This window comes from Salmo salar, chromosome 12, assembly GCF_965601325.2.
Source record: "Salmo salar chromosome 12, fSalSal1, whole genome shotgun sequence".
Classification (NCBI taxonomy): Eukaryota; Metazoa; Chordata; class Actinopteri; order Salmoniformes; family Salmonidae; genus Salmo; species Salmo salar.
Window position 1 is genome coordinate 47,551,255 of NC_138302.1, and position 18,277 is coordinate 47,569,531.

An 18,277-nucleotide genomic window follows, 5' to 3' on the forward strand; every position below is an offset into this window, starting at 1 on the left:
CACATCTCAGGAGGGATTTTGTCCCACTCCTCTTTGCAGATCTTCTCCAAGTCATTAAGGTTTCGAGGCTGACGTTTGGCAACTCGAACCTTCAGCTCCCTCCACAGATTTTCTATGGGATTAAGGTCTGGAGACTGGCTAGGCCACTCCAGGACCTTAATGTGCTTCTTCTTGAGCCACTCCTTTGTTGCCTTGGCCGTGTGTTTTGGGTCATTGTCATGCTGGAAAACCAATCCAAGACCCATTTTCAATGCCCTGGCTGAGGGAAGGAGGTTCTCACCCAAGATTTGACGGTACATGGCCCCGTCCATCGTCCCTTTGATGCGGTGAAGTTGTCCTGTCCCCTTAGCAGAAAAACACCCCCCAAAGCATAATGTTTCCACCTCCATGTTTGACGGTGGGGATGGTGTTATTGGGGTCATAGGCAGCATTCCTCCTCCTCCAAACATGGTGAGTTGAGTTGATGCCAAAGAGCTCCATTTTGGTCTCATCTGACCACAACCCTTTCACCCAGTTGTCCTCTGAATCATTCAGATGTTCATTGGCAAACTTCAGATGGGCATGTATATGTGCTTTCTTGAGCAGGGGGACCTTGCGGGCGCTGCAGGATTTCAGTCCTTCACGGTGTAGTGTGTTACCAATTGTTTTCTAGGTGACTATGGTCCCAGCTGCCTTGAGATCATTGACAAGATCCTCCCGTGTAGTTCTGGGCTGATTCCTCACCGTTCTCATGATCATTGCAACTCCACGAGGTGAGATCTTGCATGGAGCCCCAGGCCGAGGGAGATTGACAGTTCTTTTGTGTTTCTTCCATTTGCGAATAATCGCACCAACTGTTGTCACCTTCTCACCAAGCTGCTTGGCGATGGTCTTGTAGCCCATTCCAGCCTTGTGTAGGTCTACAATCTTGTCCCTGACATCCTTGGAGAGCTCTTTGGTCTTGGCCATGGTGGAGAGTTTGGAATCTGATTGATTGCTTCTGTGGACAGGTGTCTTTTTATACAGGTAACAAACTGAGATTAGGAGCACTCCCTTTAAGAGTGTGCTCCTAATCTCAGCTCGTTACCTGTATAAAAGACATCTGGGAGCCAGAAATCTTTCTGATTGAGAGGGGGTCAAATACTTATTTCCCTCATTAAAATGCAAATCAATTTGTAAAATTTTTGACATGCGTTTGTCTGGATTTTTTTGTTGTTATTCTGTCTCTCACTGTTCAAATAAACCTACCGTTATTTTCCTGCCCCCTAAACAGCTGTTTGTCATAAGCAAGGGAAGATCGGCATGATCTGTATAGTGTCTTCACATTCATGTATCTAAACAAGGATTTCACCATTGCACAGCTGACAGAACATGATAAGGTAGACATGCTGGGAGAGGTTATAAGCACTGATCAAAGTATACGTTTTCGCTCATCATATGTACTTACCACGTGGTTCGCCACTGACAGACAGATGGGCCTAGCACTCATTCAACCAGATGTAGAGGTAACATCAGGCATAGTAACACAGTTGTTCTGTTGTGAGGTGCTTGTTGGTCCAGCAAGTGGAAACGCATGCATTTCTCATGTCATGGCTCGTGTAAATTTGTTCCTGAAACATCTGAATCAATATAATATCAGGCCCTCTGTTGAGGTTTGGGGCAAAGCATTGGAATCTGTATCAGAGGCACAGTTTATTCCAGTTCAGAGAATTATGAATCGCTGTACATATTGCCTGTATAAAGTGCAGTTTGCCAGGACCACAGAGACAGTAACTGTGGTAGTACCAGTTTCAAGCAGGGCTGCTTTTTAGGCATTAGGCTACTTGGAGGTGAAACTATGAGAAATCAAGGGGCCTAGCATTGGAAATGTGAGAGTAAAATTAGTTTATTTCTTAAATTGTAGCGATAAAAAAATGTTTGATTATTCATTGTTTGTGTTTATTGTATAAAGTATCATTTTTATACAATTTATTATACATTTATTTATGTTAATCTCAATTGTCAACCAGCATTTTTAGCTTGGCCTTTAATCAATGACACCTTTTGTGTTTTATGTTCTTTGATAACATTTGATCTCTTTTATTGCTGTGCTTGTTTTTTTATTTTAATGTTTTAAGTGAGTTGCTATTTTAAATCCACTTCAAATAAATTCTAATTGAAGTTTGATTTGATATTGGATCTTTAATTGATGATTGTATGAATATAGACTCCATTAACTTTATAGTCTATCATTCTTAAGACATTTTTTAAATGTATGAACTAGGTTATAGACCTAGTAAATGTATGTTTGGAGTAGATTGCCTGCTGAGATGAATTGAGGCATTATATGAGTACAATAGACAAGGTGTTAGGGGCTATTAGCATGTGTAAAAATCCATGACCTTCCAGAGCCAACTAATCAAGACTGATCAAGCTCTGTTTTTATTCTGACTTCTCAATACTGAGCTTCTACTACTTATCATTAAAGATATTCTCCCTTGCATGTACACACTCGGAAACAGAGCATTTTACGCATTGATAGTACACTACTTTTGACCAGAGCTTTATGGGCCATGGTCAAAAGTAGTGCACTATATAGTAAATTTAGGATGTACCCAGTGTTATAAATCTGCTGATGACTTCCTTCTGTCCATCAGTATGCCCAGTCTGGCTAGCCAGATGCTGACTCCAACATTTGTCTGTCTAGTCCTCCTGCCAAGCAACAGCTTAACACCAGGAACATGTTCATTACACTATGTAGGGAACAGGGTGCATTTGGGACATAACCATTGTAACTAGGCATGTCAGTTAAGAACAAATTCTTATTTTCAATGACAGCCTAGGAACAGTGGGTTAACTGCCTTGTTCAGGGGCAGAATTACAAACTTGTACCTTGTCAGCTCGGGGATTTGAACTGGCAACCTTTTGGTTACTAGTCCAACACTCTAACCACTAGGCTACAATGACGCCCCATTTAAGCTATTATATGTAGGCCAGCTCTATTTCGTCCAGATCCGGGTTCAAATAATACTTGTTTTCTATCAAATAATTTAAGCTGAGTTTGTCTGGCACAAATGGATGGACAAAAATGGAATTGTCCCAAAAGTGCAAACTCCAAACATCTGGCACAGGCATGCCGAATCAAACGCGCATAGCATTTGAAAGACCGCAAATAGTATTTGAACCCTAGTAAGATTTCCTTTGGCCATGTGTCTCAGTCATTGATGCACAAACTGTGGTCTTGTGTTGTCTTTCAGATGATGGAAAACTGTCGTTTGATGAGTTCAATGCTTATTTCGCAGACGGGATTCTCACCACTGAGGAGTTGCAGGAGCTCTTCTACTCCATAGATGGGCGGCAGAATAAGTATGTTCCCTCTCTGTGATTCCTCATGAAACTAGAACAAAACAAGACAATGATTTTTGGGGGATTTTTACGACATTTAATCCATAGAAGGGTCCTTTAGTAGAAGGAGGAAAGATTGTTGACATATATTTGACATTTGTATCTTAAAGCATAATTGAGAAATATTTGAGGCTGGAGTATTTGACATTTTGGGCTTACCGAGGCCTCCTTTAAGACACTATAATGTCTCATCTGTAGGAACTAAAAAGCAACATTTGGTTTCATATTACGCTTTACCGCTTGCTCTATAATATGAGTAGTATTTTCTTACATTAATTTCTTACAACAATTTTCTTACATTTAATTTATGAATATTGGTATTATGAAGCTTTACCGCTTGCCCTGTAATATGAGTAGTATTTCCTTACATTATATCTTACAACAATTTTCTTACATTCATTTATGAATATTGGAAATAAACCATTTTAGATTTGGCACATTTTTCATATTGTTGAGCATAATATACTCTATGGGAATATCAAAGTTCCAGAGTGGGATCTCTGCTACTTTTAGAGTTATAATCAAATTTGTAAGCATTACCAACAGAGTGAATGTGAAAATGGATTCAAAATGGTCGCCCTCTGCTGGTGATTTGCAGGATGTGTAATGGTACAAGTAAAAGGAGGGTTGTGATTGCTTACATTCTCTGTATAAAAAAATATTAATACTAGCAGAGATCCCACTCTGGAACTGACATGCCTGTAGAGTATATTATGTTCAACAATATTGATCTTGCAAGCTAGACACTTAGCAAACCAAATGCATAGCTGGGGCCCTGAGCTGGAGAAAATGTATTAAGCACTTAGTTAAACTTACAGTTATAAGATAGCTGGCAAACATCAGTAGTGATTATCAAGTGTAACTTGATCACCTCTCTTGCGATGCACAACAGTGGATCGTCAGGAAGCAAAGACGTTTTTTTTACAGTATTAAAATTATCCCATGGGTATTTCAAATTGCCCTGGTATACGGTATATAAGGTATACCGCCCAGGTAATAGGTCACTTGTTGTATTACTTGTGAGGCACAGCTGAGTGAGCATAATCATTTGCTTTTTTTTTTACTGGAGTGATGGTCAGCCTCTCACCCGACTCACCATCCCTCTTCTCTCCCTCCCTCTGCTTAGAAAAGGGGAATCAGTCTTCCAGCTGATGGCGAAACTAAAGTCGCACTGCATTATTTCGGCCTCATGCACCAATTCATGTTGTTACTCCTATGACCAGAGAAAGTGAAATTTTCCTTGATATTAAAAAAGGCACAAGATGCAAATAATAACAACGCAAGCTTATCAATACCTATTCCCCCTCAAGAGACTAAAAAGATTTGGCATGGGTCCTCAGATCCTCAAAAGATTTTACAGCTGCACCATCGAGAGCATCCTGACGGGTTGCATCACTGCCTGGTATGGCAACTGCTCGGCCTCCTACCGCAAGGCACTACAGAGGGTAGTTCGAACGGACCAGTACATCACTGGGGCCAAGCTTCCTGCCATCCAGGACCTCTATACCAGGCGGTGTCAGAGGAAGGTCCTAAAAATGGTCAAAGACTCCAGCCACCCTAGTCATAGACTGTTCTCTCTGCTACCGCATGGCAAGCGGTGCCGGAGTGCCAAGTCTAGGTCCAAGAGGCTTCTACCTCCAAGCCATAAGACTCCTGAACAGCTGATCAAATAGCTACCCAGACTATTTGCATTTGCACCCCCCCCCCCCCCCCACGCTGCTACTACTCTCTGTTATTATCTATGCATAGCCACTTTAACAACCCTACCTGCATGTACATAATTATCTCCATAACCTTGACACATTGACTCTGTACTGGTACCCCCTCTATATAGCCCCGCTATTGTTATTTACTGCTGCTCTATAATTATTTGTTTTTCTCATCTCTTATACACTGCTCAAAAAAATAAAGGGAACACTTAAACAACACAATGTAACTCCAAGTCAATCACACTTCTGTGAAATCAAACTGTCCACTTAGGAAGCAACACTGATTGACAATAAATTTCACATGCTGTTGTGCAAATGGAATAGACAACAGGTGGAAATTATAGGCAATTAGCAAGACACCCCCAATAAAGGAGTGGTTCTGCAGGTGGGGACCACAGACCACTTCTCAGTTCCTATGCTTCCTGGCTGATGTTTTGGCCACTTTTGAATGCTGGCGGTGCTTTCACTCTAGTGGTAGCATGAGACGGAGTCTACAACCCACACAAGTGGCTCAGGTAGTGCAGCTCATCCAGGATGGCACATCAATGCGAGCTGTGGCAAGAAGGTTTGCTGTGTCTGTCAGCGTAGTGTCCAGAGCAAGGAGACGCTACCAGGAGACAGGCCAGTACATCAGGAGACGTGGAGGAGGCCGTAGGAGGGCAACAACCCAGCAGCAGGACCGCTACCTCCGCCTTTGTGCAAGGAGGAGCAGGAGAAGCACTGCCAGAGCCCTGAAAAATGACCTCCAGCAGGCCACAAATGTGCATGTGTCTGCTCAAACGGTCAGAAACAGAGTCCATGAGGGTGGTATGAGGGCCCGACGTCCACAGGTGGGGGTTGTGCTTACAGCCCAACACCGTGCAGGACATTTGGCATTTGCCAGAGAACACCAAATTCGCCACTGTGCTCTTCACAGATGAAGGCAGGTTGACACTGAGCACGTGACAGACATGACAGAGTCTGGAGACGCCATGGAGAACGTTCTGCTGCCTGCAACATCCTCCAGCATGACCGGTTTGGCGGTGGGTCAGTCATGGTGTGGGGTGGCATTTCTTTGGGGGGCCGCACAGCCCTCCATGTGCTCGCCAGAGGTAGCCTGACTGCCATTAGGTACCGAGATGAGATCCTGAGACCATATGCTGGTGCGGTTGGCCCTGGGTTCCTCCTAATGCAAGACAATGCTAGATCTCATGTGGCTGGAGTGTGTCAGCAGTTCCTGCAAGAGGAAGGCATTGATGCTATGGACTGGCCCGCTCGTTCCCCAGACCTGAATCCAATTCAGCACATCTGGGACATCATGTCTCGCTCCATCCACCGACGCCACGTTGCACCACGTTGCACCACAGACTGTCCAGGAGTTGGCGGATGCTTTAGTTCAGGTCTGGGAGGAGATCCCTCAGACCATCCGCCACCTCATCAGGAGCATGCCCAGGCGTTGTAGGGAGGTCATACAGGCACGTGGAGGCCACACACACTACTGAGCCTCATTTTGACTTGTTTTAAGGACATTGCATCAAAGTTGGATCAGCCTGTAGTGTGGTTTTCTACTTTAATTTTGAGTGTGACTCCAAATCCAGACCTCCATGGGTTGATAAATTGGATTTCCATTGATTATTTTTGTGTGATTTTGTTGTCAGCACATTCAACTATGTAAAGAAAAAAGTAGTTAATAAGATTATTTATTTCATTCAGATCTAGGATGTGTTGTTTTAGTGTTCCCTTTATTTTTTTGAGCAGTACATTTTTGTACTTACATTTTTTGGGTATTTTCTTAATACTGCATCATTGGTTAAGGGCTTGTAAGTAAGCATTTCACTGTAAGGTCTACACCTGTTGTATTCGGCCCATGTGACAAATGAAATTTGATTTGATTTTGATTTGAAAACACTTTGCTATACTCATCTATTGCAGCTGCAGTGCTGGTTGTAGTGTGAGTGGAAGTAGGGAGAATGTGCATTTCATGGCTTATAAAACTGTTGAACAAAGTGTTGACAGTGCTGAATAACAACTTAAACACGAACTTACTCCTAAAACATAAGGTCTTTGCTGTATTCGTTGAGTCTCTCTCTAGTCATGGTTTTAAAACTTTCGAAATCTCACATTATCAACTTTGCGTTCTAGGCTTCTTTTTACAGTATATGGCGCGAGGAAACTGCAGACACAGTGATCTGAACTATCTGATTGGCCAGCGGAAGGGCTATAGGTGCACTTGATTTGCCCTCTGGGCCTGCCGGGTAGACAGTTCTACCTTCAGACACATGAAATGGTTCAAAATGGGAACACTTTGCCTTCCTGGCGCTAGGGCTGCTGAATCAAGTGCGCCTACCACCAGCAGCTCAAAGCAAATAAAGAAAATAGGAAAACGCAAGGCTTTATCATTGGTTTTTTTACAGAAATATTTGGTGAACAACTAAGATTGGCGATCGACCGGTTAATGACCAGTGATCTATATTGTGGAAATTCTAATCCGTAATGAGGAGAGACAAGGTCAGTCACCAATCAGGATATTACTTTATTCAAAACGTATTAATAAGGAAAGCATGTCACACCACACACACCAGTGAATGATGTGAGTGCTCTGCAATAACGATGGCTGGTCGACAAACCACCCTTAGATGATTCATTGAGAGCCCAACAAGCGGATTTGAGCCACAGAATTTTATAGCAAAGTACATCCTCCTGAATGAACGTTCATGACAAACAACAGATGTGTGGAATGAGTCACAAGGTTAGAATTCGTATGAAAGAAATGAATCATTCACAGCGGACAGTATCTGCTGTAAAGACTATTCGCATTGTGTGGAAACCGGGGTCTGTCCCCCAAAACAAGGTTCCCCTCATCATTATCCATACCCAAGCCATCTCCACCCTGGTACCTCCCACTACACAAACACCAACTCATGCTATGGAATGCGGTCTTTAGGTTTTATCACCAAAGGCATCGTAAATCCACTGTCAGCATTAAGCCCCAGAGGCCCAATTCAGAAGACCACGCACAGATGAGTGTTCTAAGAACCTTATTCTATTCCATAAAACAACCATTTGATGCAATAACAGTATTAACATAATCTTGTAATTTTGCTCTCACATCTAATATGAAGTTTTAAAATCCCAAACTATCCCTTTAAAAGCCAGCTTTTTCCATAGCCGTTTTCTCTCCTGAAGTGGCAAAAGTTGAACTTTCCATTGTTTAAGCCTGTTGAATGGAAATGTATATTCATTGAGCATCTACCAACTTGCTCCCCCAACATGAAGAATATCACAACATTATAGCATTTGTAGTCCAACAAAACCCTTGTTAGGGAAATTAGCTTGTCCATCAAAGTCCCTGCAGCTCAGATGAACAAATATGGAATCCAAGATTGCCTGAAGTCCTACACACAATTTTGAGATTATGTTAATGATTATGGTAATGAAAACAATTAAAGATAAACATTTTTGCTAAGAGTATTACTGATCGATTGTCTATGACTTTTCAAATCACCCAGCAGTGCTATTTGCAGAGTTATCTCCAGGTAAATGTTGTAATTATTCAACCATTCCTGAACCTGCGACCAAAAACAAGATGCATATGGGCAGTACCCAAACAAGTGATCTAATGATTCTGTCTCTTCGCAGCAAAATCTGCATAGCTAGGATGGTTGTATCCCCCATACAAATTAAACAAAAATATAAACGCAACATGTAAAGTGTTGGTCCCATGTTTCATGAGCTGAAATAAAAGATCCCAGAAATGTTCAATACGCACAAAAAGATTATTGCTCTCAAATGTTGTACACAAATTTGTTTACATCCCTGTTAGTAAGCATTTCTCCTTTGCCAAGATAATCCATCCAGCTGACAGGTGTGGCAAATCAAGAAGCTGATTGAACAGCATGATCATTACACAGGCGCACATTTTTGCTGGGGACAATAAAAGGCCACTCTAAAATGTGCAGTTTTGTCACACAACCCAATGCCACATGTCTCAAGTTTTGAGGGAGCATGCAATTGACATTCTGACTGCAGGAATGTCCACCAGAGCTGTTGCTAGAGTATTGAATGTTAATTTCTTTACCATAAGCCGCCTACAACGTCATTTTTAGCGAATTTGGCAGTCCGCCCAACCGGCCTCACAACCACAGACTATGTGTATGGCGTCGTGTGGTAGAGCAGTTTGCTGATGTCAACTTTGTGAACAGAGTGCCTCGTGGTGGTGGTGTTATCGTATAGGCAGGCATAAGCTATGGACAATGAACACAATTGCATTTTCTTGACTGGCAATTTGAATGCACAAAAATACCATGACGAGACCCTGAGGCCCATTGTGAGGCCCATTTTCAAAGGTATCTGTGACCAACAGATGCATATCTGTATTCCCAGTCCATAGAAATCCATAGATTAGAGCCTCATTAATTTATTTAAATTGACTGATTTCCTCATATGAACTGTAACGCAGTAAAATCTTTTAAATTGTTGCATGTTGTGTTTATATTTGTTGGCCCTGGTATACTGGTATACTTTTTTATTTAGTACAATTTTCTTTAACCAATTTCGGTCTTTAATGCAGGGGTCGACAGACAAGTTCCTTACCTCCTCCCTCTTCCACTTGCCTCCTCCATTTTTGCGGTAATGCCAGTCATATTTATGATATAATTTACAAAGATAATATCTTTTTTCTTTCATGCCAATTTTTTTTAAATTTTTTTAATCATTTAGTATATATTTGAGTTTAACCATAATATTTGTGCTGTCTTTTCTGGTGGATTAAACTGAAATTGCAACCAGCTTTCTATGGCTTGTTTTAAAAATAGTGATATTTTGGAGATGATTTCATTTCCAAATCCCTGAAAATGAGAGGTTGTAATCTGAATAAAGGGAAAAAGGCCATTCTTGTACACGGAGTAAGCCATTTTTACTAATCTACTAGAGAACCAATTCAGAGTTAAGTATAGCTTTTGTATGACTGAAGCCTTTGGTGAGAGGTCCAATGCTTTAATATTGAATCATTTCTGCCCTCTGAAGTCATATTTAATTTTGTCTGGCTTGCCTTTCCAAATAAAATGGAATATTTTTCGCTCTATGTATTGTATTATAGTGAGATAATTTATTTATTTCGGGATATGAATACCGAGTATGTCCACTTCACCATCATACCATTTTATTTGTAAACTACAAGGTAATGTAAATATATATATTTTTTTGTGATCTGATATGTAATATGGTACATTTATCATATTTCGGTTGCAATCCAGAGAGGTTAGAAAAATTATCTAGATCCTCTGAGGCTATGCTATCCTAATTGCGGATTTTAAAGAGAACATGAATTGTCAGCATATAATGACACCTTTGTTTTTAAACCCTGGTTTAACTAGCCCCTTGATATTATTGTTGGATCGGATTTTAATGAATAACATTTCGATGGCCATAATAAATAAATATGCCAATAGTGGTAAACCTTGTTTTACTCCTCTTAACATTTTAGGTGGTCGCTTTTTATGTGGTCATTTCTGCCCAGCCATACATTTCGCCCTAGAAAAATCTGACTTGAATATTTCAAATATTGTTCCACAAAGTCCATTTCAATTAACATTGGAAATGATATTACCAGAGAGGAGTTCACATTTCTTTAATCAAAGCCTGTAGGCTTCACTCAGATACACTAAGTGGAAAAGTGTGAGGTGAATTAAGCGTTATTTAGAGCTCGTAGTATTCATCTTGCTATCTTTTATTGAACCTATTAATTCCTGAAAGTTTTACAGTACATTGGGGCACCCGGCTTCATGAACTGGTGCAAAGTTTCCCTCTGTAGACTTCAAAATTCTGTCCATGCATTCCCGAGGCACACAACCTCTCCAGGACTTAAATGAAACACCAAAAATCTTTGAAATGCCTGTAATTCAATTAACTCTTTCTTTTCCCATCTATTTATTTTCTGATACATTGCAGCAACCTAGATACCGACAAACTATCAGGTGAGTGTCTGTTTTAATGTGGCCTATCCTTTCATAAAATTAACCCTGCAATCTCTCCAACATGCCTCCAGTAATACATTATTCTCACTTTTGAATCTTTTGTGTTCAACAATTGTCTTTCATAATAAAGTCAGTATCTTTCCAGTGAGCACACCACGTCATTTCAATGTGGAAATGTGGGTCATTTTTGGTTGAGATATTGATCAGTGACATTTCAACCTTTTATTCACCCACTCAAAAAGACAGCCCGAAGTTTATTGAATTCCCAATGTGTTATCACTATGCTTTCAACCATCTAAAAGCACAAACAAATTATAATGAAAAAACTGTCTGATATTTTGTATTTATACAATAACTTAATGTGTTATCACTGTGTGTCATCTAATAGCACAACCAAATGACCTAGATTGTATTTGAGATTACATCAAAAGTACTGTACATAGTGCAAGTGATCAATGCTGTTCCATATGTATATTGTGAAGATCACAGATCTGCGACCTTTGCATGCTATCTTGAACATGCATGCTTTCTATGATTGCATAATAAGAATTTTATAGTTGCAGTCAACTCAAAATGTGGCCTGTGTGTGTGTTACTCATTTTAAAGTTGAATAAAAACTGTTACATTAGTTTGTAAGATAGCCTTAACTTTAGGCTATTTATAGTATTACAAACGTCATATAGAATTGTGTTAAGTTGACAACGCAACCAAATATCAACATTTGAAGTAGATGTATATTTGTGCCACTTAGTCTGAATTTAATTCCAGTTTGTCCTCAAATTTATATTTTGAATGTTGGATTCACGTCTCCATATCAACCAAAAATGTAATTTAAAGAATAGGACTAAATCAAGTCCAAATTTATTTATAGTTTGATTTGATTTAGTCCTATTCTTTAACTTAATTTTGGTTGAAATGTAGACGTGTATCCAACATATACATTATTAACTTTAAGCTTGAAACCCTAGGCCTATATGTATTGTTTTAGTTGAATTGAAACAATAGCTGTTGATGACTTCGCAAATGCTGTATAGGCCTAAATAGTATCGTTGAATGACTTCGATAGCAACACTGAATCGATTTAGATATTAAGAGATCTCTCAATAATCATTCTCATGATAGTACTTTCGTAGTAGTCAGTGACAAATATCAAAGCTAAGCAGGGCTTGGTGAAAACCCTGGATGGGAAACCAAATGGATAGCTGAAGATAGATCAACTCTCCAGTAAGAGGGGCTGCCCAGCCTATTATTTGATAGTGGATATAACATTTAAGATCTGACGTTGTTTCAAAGGTACAAATTCTAGATATTTTCCACAAGGTTTGTCTATGTTGAAAATTGGTTAGCATGATGACAATTCTGCGGTTGAAATTTCACCCTCAAAACAACAGTTGATTACTTTTTGCAATTTTTTTACCCTTTTTTTCTCCCCCAATTCCGTGGTATCCAATTGATAATTACAGTCCTGTCCCATCGCTGCAACTCCCGTACGGACTCGAGAGAGGCGAACGTCGAGAGCCGCGCGTCCTCCGAAACACAACCCAGCCAAGCCGCACTGCTTCTTGACACAACGCCTGCTTAACCCGGAAGCCAGCCGCACTAATGTGTCGGAGGAAACACCGTACACCTGGCGACCGTGTCAGCTTGCATTGTGTCAAGAAGCAGTGCGGCTTGGCTGGTTGTGTTTTGGAGGATGCACGGCTCTCGACCTTCACCATTCAGCCAGTTTGTACCCAGTAGGTTATTGTTGTGATAAGTTGTCATCATCATAACATTGTCATTCCGATCTTCATTATCCTCATAATCAACATTGTCATGCTGATCATCATCTATAACCTTCTATTATTATAAGTATGGGTATAAACTGATTGACACATCTAGATATCCAGCTTATGAAAATTAGTGGCAGATGGCCTGGAAAGCCAAGAAGTAGGACAAGAACCTGTAAACACTCACTTCCGAGAATAAACCTGCTGCATAATTTATTGAATGGAGAAAAGCATCAGTCAGTGGGGCAGCTTGACATAAGGGGGATGTTGACTATCTCTTATCACTGTAAGTGCTTTCTCTGTGTTATCTTGGAGTTAGTGCATTGAACATCAATCAATGACTGCTTCATCGGCAAAGGAAATCCGGGGCACTCGTAGATTGGTGAAAGTTATAATGCCCTGATTGATTTGACGTCACCATAATAAAGTATAAGAACAGCGTTGGCACACTTAAGCGTTTCGGTTTACTTACTTTCTCAACTTTATGAGATATTATAACAGTTGATCTAATCAATGTCCGGTCTTGTGTCTCAGGATGTACTGTTCTGTTTTGTTGTTTGATCAGTCTAAGGTAATTACGACATTTTTCATAGACATTTTTTAGATCAAAGTGTGTATTATGGGGAAAGATATTGCAATACCATGCACATTAGATATTCAACTGAATGTGTTATTCGTACTGTATAGTATAAGAAACCGGTGTCGATGTTAAATCTAAAATTAGGATTGCTTTTTTCCCCCTTTCATTTCAGATTACTTTGCTCAACACTTGGGGGGATATGTGAATGTCCTCTCTGCTCTGGAGATCCTAAATGTTGCCATCTTGAAGGCTATGGACAAAACTAAAAAGGTACACCTTTGTGATTACTATTCTGAGACATCATGCTCAAGGTTTACTGTCAAATAGATGAGTGAATCCAATCATCCAATAACACTTTGAAAATGTAACCTTCTTCACTCTGCACAATGAAGTAATCACTGATTTAACACGATTGCACAGGTGAAAGCAAGAGTTCCACTTAACAGCTTAGTGACTGGGTTAAAGAATTTACCATACCCATGTTTTTTATTATGACGAGTAAATGCTACACAGTCAATTGACTGGGGGCTACAGAATATACTCTATAGATAAAGTTTGCAGAACATAACCTATGTAGAATATACCCTTGGCTATAGAATATACCCTACCTATGTATTGTATTATGAAGAGTAAATGCTCCACAGTCCATTGACTGGGGGTACAGAAAATACTCAGTCGCTATTCATGTCATAAACAAGTACAACGGCCACTGAAAAATACGAAAGGCTGATCCGGGAGGACCATGTAGAACGGGCACTAGTAGAGAGCTATTCGGTGCCAATGGATAGGGTTCAGCCACCACAGCTCTGTCTGGCAAGAACCAAGATATCTTCAGACAAGTTTATTGCAGGTATTGGGTTCAACACACTCCTCTGTAATGATGGCTCATTGTAAAAGTGAGAGAGTAAAAAAGTGGTTCTATGGAAAGATGGAAGGAAACAATAACCATGAGGATAGGCTTACATACAATATACAGGCCCAGTAGACTGGAGATATACATGCTAGTATCTAGAATACACATAATAACATATATGGTTGATTTTGCAAATACGGGCACCTTTTTGATGTTAAATGTTTTGGTAAATGAAACCTCTTCAAACTGCTTTTCATCTATCTGAATATTTTCATCACTCTGTCTGGAAACAATATCTAATAGTGGCTGAGACCATACTATTTAAGAATATCAAGATTTTTATCGGTTTCTTCAAATCCCCGAGGGGAAATATCATTACCACCACGTCATAAAATTTGCTATTTTAGTTGAAAAGGAAATTACAGAAATTGTGACTGAGGTATTTTATATAAAATTTGCAAATGAATTGTATTTTTTTTTTTCATTTATTTTTTATTACTATTTTGAAGTTTGCTTAATTATATGTATTCATCATTATCATGTCTAAATGTCCATATATGCCTTGATGATACTCAGAAACATGTATTTACCACATCAGAATTTTTATATTTTACAAATTATCTTAAGAACAAGCATTTAAGATTCATATATGGGAAAAATCATCAATATCAATTGTAATTTAATGTAATTTGCCTCAAAATATGTACCGTGATGGTAATGACTTAGCATTGTGGTAATGACAGAGTGTGGTGGAAATTACATTTCATATAAAACAACTGATGAAAAATACCATTAAACATTTTGTCACAGTTGTACGTGTTTCATTTTATTGAAGATATAGAACAGCCCATTTGTTCCAATTCATCCCAAAGGTGTTCGATGGGATTGAGGTCATGGCTCTGTGCAGGCCAGTCAAGTTCTTCCACACCGATCTCAACAAACCATTTCTGGATGGACCTCGCTTTGTGCACAGGGGCATTGTCATGCTGAAACAGGAAACGGTCTTCCCCAAAACTGTTGCCACAAAGTTGGAAGCACAGAATCATCTAGAACGTCATTGTATGCTGTAGCATTAAGATTTCCCTCCACTGGAACTAAGGGGCCTAAACCATGAAAAACAGCCCCAGACCATTATTCCTCCTCCACCAAACTTTACAGTTGGCACTCTGCATTTGGGCAGGTAACGTTCTCCTGGCATCCACCAAACCCAGATTCGTTTGTCGGACTGCCAGATGGTGAAGCATGATTCATCACTCCAGAGAACGTGTTTCCACTGCTCCAGAGTCCAATGGTGGCTAGCTTTACACCACTCCAACCGACGCTTGATATTGTGCATGGTGATCTTATGCTTGTGTGTGGCTGCTCGGCCATGGAAACCCATTTCATGAAGTTCCCAACGAACAGTTATTTTGCTGATGTTGCTTCCAGAGGCAGTTTGGAACTCGGTAATGAGTGTTACAAAGTAGGATGGATGATTTTGTCAAGCTACGTGCTTCAGCACTCTGCGGTTCTGTTCTGTGAGCTTGTGTTGACCGGGGAAGCACTAGCAGGGCAGAAATTTGACAAGCGGACTTGTTGGAAAGGTGGCATCCTATGACGGTGCCACGTTGAAAGTCACTGAGCTCTTTGGTATGTACCATTCTACTGCCAATGTTTGTCTATAAAGATTGAATGGCTGGGTGCTCAATTTTATACACCTTTCAGCAACGGGTGTGGCTGAAATAGCTGGATCCACTAATTTGAAGGGGTGTCCACATACTTTTGTATATATGGTGTATGTCCTTGTTCTCTCCTTGGTTGATTTAGGGGGCATCTTATATTAAAGTCAGTTATATCCATTTGTACGTCACATAAATAGACATCAAAATCACTAAATCATCTTAACATAATAAAACATGTAATGGTCTTATTTTGCAAATAAGTGTTCAATTTCAACTTAACCATGATCATATAGGTAATTTGTTTGTCTTTTCAGGTTTTAAGGTAAGTAATAATGTATTAACTAATACATTTAGTCATCACCATATTCTGTCCTTACCGTCACAGTTCATTATGTGGTGGTAATGACGTGCGGTGGGAATTACATTTTTACAGTATTTGGTCATAAATAGAAGGGATTCCAGCATGCTCCAGTTGAACAGCTAGCATACAATGTATCCTAAATACACACAATTAAAACATAATTTTAAAAAAATCAAACATCATTTGATGAAATTATAGCCTATTTGGAAATATCTTCTCAAGTCACATTTACCTTTCTTTTCCAATCATTTCCTGGCATCAAAATTGGAATTCCCCTCTGACATCCATCCATGTGCTCCACTGTCACTATTCATATCCATGGTAACCAAGTACACAAACTCTTGAAAAAAGGTTATTATTATTTGCTTGTCATGGTGGTCATGACACAACACCTCGAGACTACTGTATTTTGTGTAAAAAAAAAAAAATATATATATCTATCTCTATCTCTCTATCAAATGGCATATGCACATCTAATATGTATATAGTTTCCATTTATTTGACTTTTTTATTTTTTTGAACAGGTGCATTAAGTATTTGGTAATTAGACTTTTGTAAGTGTAAGACGTAGAAGATTGTCAAAAGTCCGGGTGTGAGACAGGACAAAAACAGTGGAAATAAGAACATTTTGAAAGCTGAAAAAAAAAGTTTAAGGTTATTTTAATCTCTACCTTGAAATTTGTTTAAAACATGTTTTATTTAACCTTTATTTAATTCGGCAAGTCAGTTAAGAACATTCTTATTTAAAATGACGGCCTACCCCGGCCAAACCTGGACGACACTGGGCCAATTGTCCGCTGCCCTATGGGACTCCCAATCACGGCCGGATGTGATACAGCCTGGATTTGAACCAGGTACTACAGTATAGTAGTCTTGCACTGAGATGCAGTGCCTTAGACCACTGCGCCACTCTGGAGCCCATATACACAATCTCTATACTGCTTATGCCAAGGTATAATGTAAGGGGCAAAACCAAAAACACAGGCTATAGAAATACACTTACAGGTTAAAGACCAACATACTGGTAAGCATAATAACTGAAAACATGACTGGACCGTAACCGACGTCTGCACGTGCACAAGACCACGACCAATGTGGAATAGTAACTGCGCCATTAGTAAAGGTACCGGCTAAATTAGGCTAAATGCTACATAAGGCTAAATACAATACACGGTAGCATGAGGCTACAGTACATAAAGGTTGTAAATGTCCGTAACATGGCTATTAAAGATACTATGTCTATAAGCAAACTGTATTAACAGAATAATTCTAAACAAGGCATGTGGCACACAGCATAAGTGAGCTAGCATGACTGGCTAACATCTTGGCTAGCAGGCTTGAACAAGCATGATGGACATGGAAAAATAAAATACATTTTAAACATTATAAACATGGTAAATAACTAGACTGCCTTAGCAACACCCAACTAAAGAAGCAATGACGTGCCGTACTTGCACTTAAATGCAAGCACTAACACAAGTCAAATGCAGATAGGTACAGTTCAATGAGTCTGTTAATTTCTGACTGCAATCTCACTCTGAAGGCAGCAGCATGTGGTTCAGTGAGGTGCACAGGGAATGGTCAACTGTGATTGGCTGGTACAAGTGGCCAGCTGCCTTCAGAGTTAACTTGCACACTTGGCGGGACTAATATGGTGAAAATAAGGGGTGTTGGGCAAATATACAGAACAAAAATATAAATATTTCAACGATTTTACTGAGTTTGAGTTCATAAAAGGAAATTCTCTGGCAACAACTCTGGTGGACATTACTGTGGAATTGTGTTGTGTGACAAAGCTGCACATTTTAGAGTGGCCTTTTATTGTCCCTAGCACAAGGTGCACCTATGTAATGATCATGCTGTTCAATCAGCTTCTTGATATGCCACACCTGTCAGGTGGATGGATTATCTTGGCAAAGGAGAAATGCTCACTAACAGGGATGTAAACAAATTGTTGCACAACATTTGAGAGCAATAACCTTTTGTGCCTATAGAACATTTCTGGGATATTTTATTTCAGCTCATGA

At 39.7% G+C, this 18,277-nt stretch overlaps 1 protein-coding gene across 3 annotated transcripts in view; it reads left to right on the forward strand.

The window, feature by feature from the left end:
• Positions 1–18,277, forward strand: part of LOC106565279 (N-terminal EF-hand calcium-binding protein 1) — a 64,324-nt gene that overhangs the window by 28,890 nt on the left and 17,157 nt on the right. For all 3 annotated transcript variants that reach the window (XM_082959006.1, XM_082959005.1, XM_082959008.1), the window contains exons 3-5: positions 3,216–3,324; positions 11,001–11,026; positions 13,548–13,645. In XM_082959006.1, the coding sequence (XP_082815132.1) occupies positions 3,216–3,324; positions 11,001–11,026; positions 13,548–13,645 (233 nt within the window). The remainder of the gene's footprint in view (positions 1–3,215; positions 3,325–11,000; positions 11,027–13,547; positions 13,646–18,277) is intronic.